The 6,000-nt window shown below is 52.7% G+C and overlaps 1 protein-coding gene across 1 annotated transcript in view; it reads right to left on the reverse strand.

Annotated features, from left to right (window-relative positions):
• Positions 1–5,746, reverse strand: part of LOC307178449 (uncharacterized protein) — a gene marked incomplete at its 5' end in the record, with an annotated part of 53,283 nt that extends 47,537 nt beyond the window's left edge. The window contains 1 exon segment of the mRNA XM_079906643.1: positions 5,734–5,746. Within this exon segment, the coding sequence (XP_079762769.1) occupies positions 5,734–5,746 (13 nt within the window).
• Positions 5,747–6,000: the final 254 nt, after the last annotated feature.

Raw genomic sequence — 6,000 nt, forward strand, 5'->3', positions numbered from 1 at the left:
GGAGAGCAAGGGAGAGGGAGGGAGAGGGAGGGAGAGGGAGGGAGAGAGGGAGGGAGAGAGGGAGGGAGAGGGAGGGAGAGGGAGGGAGAGGGAGGGAGAGAGGGAGGGAGGGAGGGAGAGGGAGAGGGAGGGAGAGGGAGGGAGAGAGGGAGGGAGAGAGGGAGGGAGAGGGAGGGAGAGGGAGGGAGAGGGAGAGGGAGAGAAGGAGGGAGAGAAGGAGGGAGAAGGAGAGAAGGAGGGAGGGAGAAGGAGGGAGAGAGGGAGGGAGAGAGGGAGGGAGAGGGAGAGGGAGGGAGAGGGAGGGAGACGGAGAGAGGGAGGGAGGGAGAGGGAGGGAGAGGGAGGGAGAGGGAGGAAGAGGGAGAGTAAGAGAGCCAAGGAGAGAGAGAAAGAGACAAAGTGTCAAAGAGATGAAAAGAGAGAAGTGGGGAGAGGATGAGGGGGAGGGAGGAGGCAGGGAATGATTAACTAGGACCCAGAGAAACAGGGAGAAGGCATCAGAGAAGGACACAAAACGCAGACAGAGGGAGAGACAGAGCCAGAGATGGAGAGAGACACATACAGAGAAAGGGAGAGCTAGAGCTAGAGAGACACATGCTCAGAGATGTGTAGACACAGATAAAGACTGAGAGAGACCTGGAGAGATCTAGAGAAGCAAGAAATAGAGATTCAGAGTAGAGAGCCAGAGAAACACAAAAGGACTGGGACAGAAAGTCAGAGAGAGGGGCAAAGAGACACAGAGAAGAGAACAGTCCGGGGAAGGACACAGAGACCTGCCTGAGGCAGAAACAGAGGCGGCAGCAGGGAGGAGATATATAACCCAATCAAAGGGGTTGGCGACCTGGCCAGGCCTCGTGAGCAGCCAACTCAGTCAGTATTTTTCTAGTGTGTCTTACGTGTCTTGCGTGCCAGGCCCCGACAGACTTGATCTCTTAATCCCAGCAACAAGCCTCAGTGATGATAATTGCGGCTAACACTTGGCACTATGTCCCAGGCACGTTCTAAGTCCTTTGCACAGATCTCACCTGGTCCCACAGCAACCCTACATGGTAAGTGCAACTATTATCTCCAGTTTACAAAATATGTCACATATGCTGACTAAACCCTACAGATGAAGCCATGCAGAGGATGAAGTTGATCCCCGGTGGCCTTGGCCTGCAGCGGCTTGAAGCAGGATTTTGGTTCCCCGCCAGAGACTGAGGTCGGGCCACGGCAGTGAAAGTGCTGAATCCTGGCCACTACACCACTAGGGGCCAGTGACCAGTGAAAGGCCCTGGCCCGTCAGCTGCGTAGAAATGAATTTCCACGTAGAAATGGAAAGTAGTGAAGCAAATAAAGTATTTATTAGGAGAAAAAAGTCCAGTATGTGTGGACAGACACACGGGCGGGCTCAGAGAGAGAGTCCTGCCCTCGTGGTAGTTTGAATCACTTTTATGGGGAGCTTCGTCTGGGTTTCCTTTGGTCAATCATCTTGCTTTGCCTGGTTCTGCGTCCGTATTTGCTATAACTTAGGCTCCTCCTCTGTGTGTGTGTACATCTCTTAGCCGAGATGGATTCTAGCAAAGAGGCCTACGGGTAGCTAGCATCACTTACTATGGGGTGGCGCCCCATCCCTTTTTGACCTCCAGGGAGCCTTTCTGTGCGTGTATAGACAGGGAGGTCTCCTTGATTTCAAGAACGAGGAATAAAGAGCCTTTTATCTATTATCTGGGCAGGGCCCGGCCTCCTCTCTCTACTGTCCTGCTATTGATATTTTGGAGTTTCTGTCCACAGGGAACGAACTCCAGCTGCTCAGCCTGGGGCCATCTATCTCCTGCCTCAAAATCACTTATCTGGGGCTTCCCTGGTGGCGCAGTTGTTGGGAGTCCGCCTGCCGATGCAGGGGACACGGGTTCGTGCCCCGGTCCGGGAAGATCCCACATGCCGCGGAGCGGCTGGGCCCGTGAGCCATGGCCGCTGAGCCTGCGCGTCCGGAGCCTGTGCTCCGCAATGGGAGAGGCCGCAACGATGAGAGGCCCGCGTACCGCAAAAAAAAAAGAAAAATCACTTCTCAAGGTCACCAGCTAGCAGTCAGGTGCAACACCCAGGCAATCTGTCTCCAGTCCATCATTTCAACACGTACCCTCCCAAGAGAGGAATGACTGAGAACTTTAAGGATACGCCCTCCAACCCCCAAATTTGGAGAAGTGAGGGTTCTTTGCCTGGAATCCAAAGATTGATAGCAGGAGCCCACAAATGCCCTGAAATGATTGTGCAATGTGACTGTCGTGCCCACCTGGAGAAATTGTGCACAAGTATTTTGGATCCCTGGAAGATACAGCTCTTATGTATGCCACACATGGTTATTATGAACCCTATTATGTGCCAGGCACTATTCTGGAGGATGAGGGGTCCACAGGGAGCAAAGCAAATAATCACAATAATGAAAAAATCGGTAAGAATCCCTGTCCTCATGGAGCTGTCACTTGGGTAGGAGGAGTCATTGTCAGAGGCCACCTCTGATGGCTCCTAGAGTTTGTCAAGCTGGCTCTCACCTTAAGGAAGTTGCCCTTGCTGCTCCCTCTGCCAGGAACATGCCTCCACACACCTTCCCATGATCGACTCTCAGAAGTCACCGCCTCCAAGAAGCCCTCTCTGACTACCCAATCTGAAGCAGCCCTCACCAGTCAGTATCCATCATATTTCCTTCTTTAATTTGCTTCGTGGCATTTATCACTAGCTGAGGTCATCTTATTTATTCAATACGCTGTTTGCTTTAAGACTGTCTCGTCTGCTAGAAGTTACCAATTCCACGAGGGGAGGGGCTTTGAGTTTCTTGTTATTTGCTAGAGTCCCTATGCCTACATTAATATGTCACATATGCTGACTAAACCCTTGTCGATCAGTAATGACAACTAACTCATGTATCACGTTCCCACGGGCCACTAGACGCTCCATGCTTCTTACAAGTATTAACTCAGTTAATCTCCCGGTGACCCTTGGAGGAAGGGATTCTACATGGGGAAAGCGGGACAGAGAGCTTAAGAAACTCACTCAGACTCACAGCGCTGGGCAATGGCAGGGTCATGATCCAGACTCAGCGCTGTGGCTCAGTCCCTGCTCTTCACCACTCTGCCTGGCGGGTCACCTGAGCCCGTGCATTCTGTCCCTCCACCCCCAGCCCTGGAGTGATGGGACCAGGCTCAGCACCTTGACAAGATCGGATTCTGCAGCCTCTAGGGCTGTCTCATTTGTGCCCATGGGATTCTAATTGGTGGAGGTGACTGAGTGATAACATGGAGAGGTCAATGCCATTCAAGAAAAGTCTAATGTTGGCCACATTCCCCCCAGGAATGAGAGGCACAGCACGCAGGGCCACAGGAAAAGGCCGCCAGCAGCATTGGTCCAGAGGCAGCAAGGAATAAGAGGAAGACACAGGCCACAGCCTTCACTGGGAAAGGCAGGGCAGAGGCAGCAGCATAGGACTGGCTAATCTGAGTCATTCCAGGGGGCTCTGGAGCGTAGGGGCTGTCCTAGTCGTCTGGTACCTGGCCCTTGGGTTGATTTAGTACTGGGAAAATATTGGCTTGCCTGTCACTGCTCCAGCATAAGTGCCTCTCCCACTGGACTTGTCTCAGTCTTTGCTGTGTCCCCACCCCCCGAGAGGCTACTCAATAAATATTCACTAAAAGACAATTTAATTAAAAAGACAACAGGCTACGGAAGTATTCCAGGAAGTATCCCCCTCCCCCGCCCCCTCCCCTCCCCTCCCTCTCCCCTCCCCTCCCCTCCCCTCCCCTCCCCCTCCCTCCCCTCCCCTCCCCCTCCCCTCCCCCCTCCCCTCCCCCTCCCCTCCCCCTCCCCTCCCCCTCCCCTCCCCCTCCCCTCCCCCCTCCCCTCCCCCTCCCCTCCCCCCTCCCCTCCCCTCCTCTCTCCCTCCCCCTCCCTCTCCCTCCCCTCCCCTCCCTCTCCCCTCCCCTCCCCCTCCCTCTCCCCTCCCCTCCCCTCCCCTCCTCCTCCCTCTCCCCATCCCCACCACCTTCACCCATTCCCCACTTGGCCGGATCCTCTGATTGCATAACCTCTGTTCTGGCTCCTGCTGCTGAAACTGCTTCTTTTGGAAACAAAACAAGGGATTTCCCTGGTGGCACAGTGGTTAAGAATCCGCCTGCCAATGCAGGGGACACGGGTTCGTGCCCTGGTCCTGGAAGATCCCACATGCCACGGAGCAGCTAAGCCTGTGTGCCACAACTACTGAGCCTGCGCTCTAGAGCCCGCCAGCCACACTACTGAGTCCACGCGCCACAACTACTGAAGACCGCGCGCGCCTAGAGCCCGTGCTCTGCAACAAGAGAAGCCACCGCAGTGAGAAGCCCGCGCACCGCGACGAAGAGTAGCCCCCGCTCGCCATAGCTAGAGAAAGCCTGTGTGCAGCAACGAAGACCCAACACAGCCAAAAATTGATAAATGAATAATTTTTTTAAAAAGGGAAGAAAAAAAAGAAACAAAACAAACACTAACCTTGGTGATACTAGTCCCTTCCACGCACATATCTGGCACTGGTAGGAGAGCTGATTCTCAGCAGGTGTCTGGGCCAGGTGTTGGGCCGGACAGCTCTGGCCAGTGACCCCTGCAGGCTCAGACTGGCCAACCGTGCGAGTAGCACCCAGCTGGTCACCATGGGGCTAGTGCTCCCTCCTTGCAGGACAAGGGCTGCAACTGCAAGGCTGGTTGAGAGGTGAGAATGCCGGCTGCCAGCAGGTGAGGGAGGGAGGGGCCCCAGACTCTGCAGCCCAGACTTTCTGCGTCTCTGTGGCTGTCACGATTTGCCCTGAAGAGAGGCTACCATCTTGCTGATCTGTAATGTTCTAGAAGATCTGTACTCGACCTCAGACTCTTACTGTCAGGCTCTCTCTCTCTTCTTTGGGCCTCCCGCCTTCCCCAGCCCTCTCTCCCTCCCTTCCTCTCTCTCTTCTCTTTAGGGGAAAAAAAAGCCTCAGTGGGGCCTTGAGCTGTGTAAAAGGAAAGCCGAAGACTTATTTAGGATCAGAAACATCTAAGCCAATGAGGAGGAAACATGCTGCATAATAATATTTACCCCCTAGATGTGACCGATCGCGCTGAACAAGGTGCATCGCCCTCACCCCCACAGGGTGGTCATTAGCCTCTTTCAGAGTGCATTCACCTCAGCTCACAAAAAGAGCCTTTCAGCAAGTAGGGCACACTCACCAATGCTTGGTAAGCTGTTGACTTTAGGGAGAAAAAAGTTTTTTTGTTTCATTTTGTTTCGTTTTGTTTTTGTAAGAGAGAAAAGGAAAACAGGGAAAAAATGAAATAGCATGTTTAATGAATAAACCTGTACAATTGTACTCCTTTGCAGTTACTTTCTGTTGGGTAGGTCCACAGGTGAATTTCACAGATGTTGCCATTCAGTGTGTGTACTTTTGTTTCAGCCCCAGACTCATTTTCCTTCACTTTGGAGCTAATGCCAGTTGCGTGTCTAGTTTTGAGTGTGGGAAAATAGAATCAGCAAATCACATTCATTGTTCATCCTTTTCCAGTATTTTGCTTGTTTCTGCAGCAGCAGTGTATGCCAACTTTTCCTGTATATACACCGCAGCTTAACTTCTTCCTCTGCCCACTGCCTCGCCTTCCGTTTCCTTCCACAGGTGTTTGTTGATCCCAACCGCACTCCTTAATAAATATCCTACCCACCAAACATCATCTCAAAGTCTGCTTCCCAAAGAATCCAACCTGCAATGGCCATGACTGCGCAAAGCCAGCTGTCTATATGCATAGAAGTTAAGGAGTTCCCTGTGGTCTAGTGGTTAGGATTCAGAGCTTTCTGTGCCAGGGGCCCTGGTTCAACTCAGGGCCAATGGGGTGCCTTTGTGTTAATTAGAAAAAGATTCTCCCTCTAGATGGAAACAATGATTTCATCTGGGCAGAGCCATTAGTCAAAGTGCAGTTTGATGAGTGTTATCGATACTTTCTTGGAAAAAAATGTGTCCTCCTGTGGTT

The sequence above is a fragment of the Stenella coeruleoalba genome (assembly GCF_951394435.1).
Source record: "Stenella coeruleoalba genome assembly, chromosome: 20".
Classification (NCBI taxonomy): Eukaryota; Metazoa; Chordata; class Mammalia; order Artiodactyla; family Delphinidae; genus Stenella; species Stenella coeruleoalba.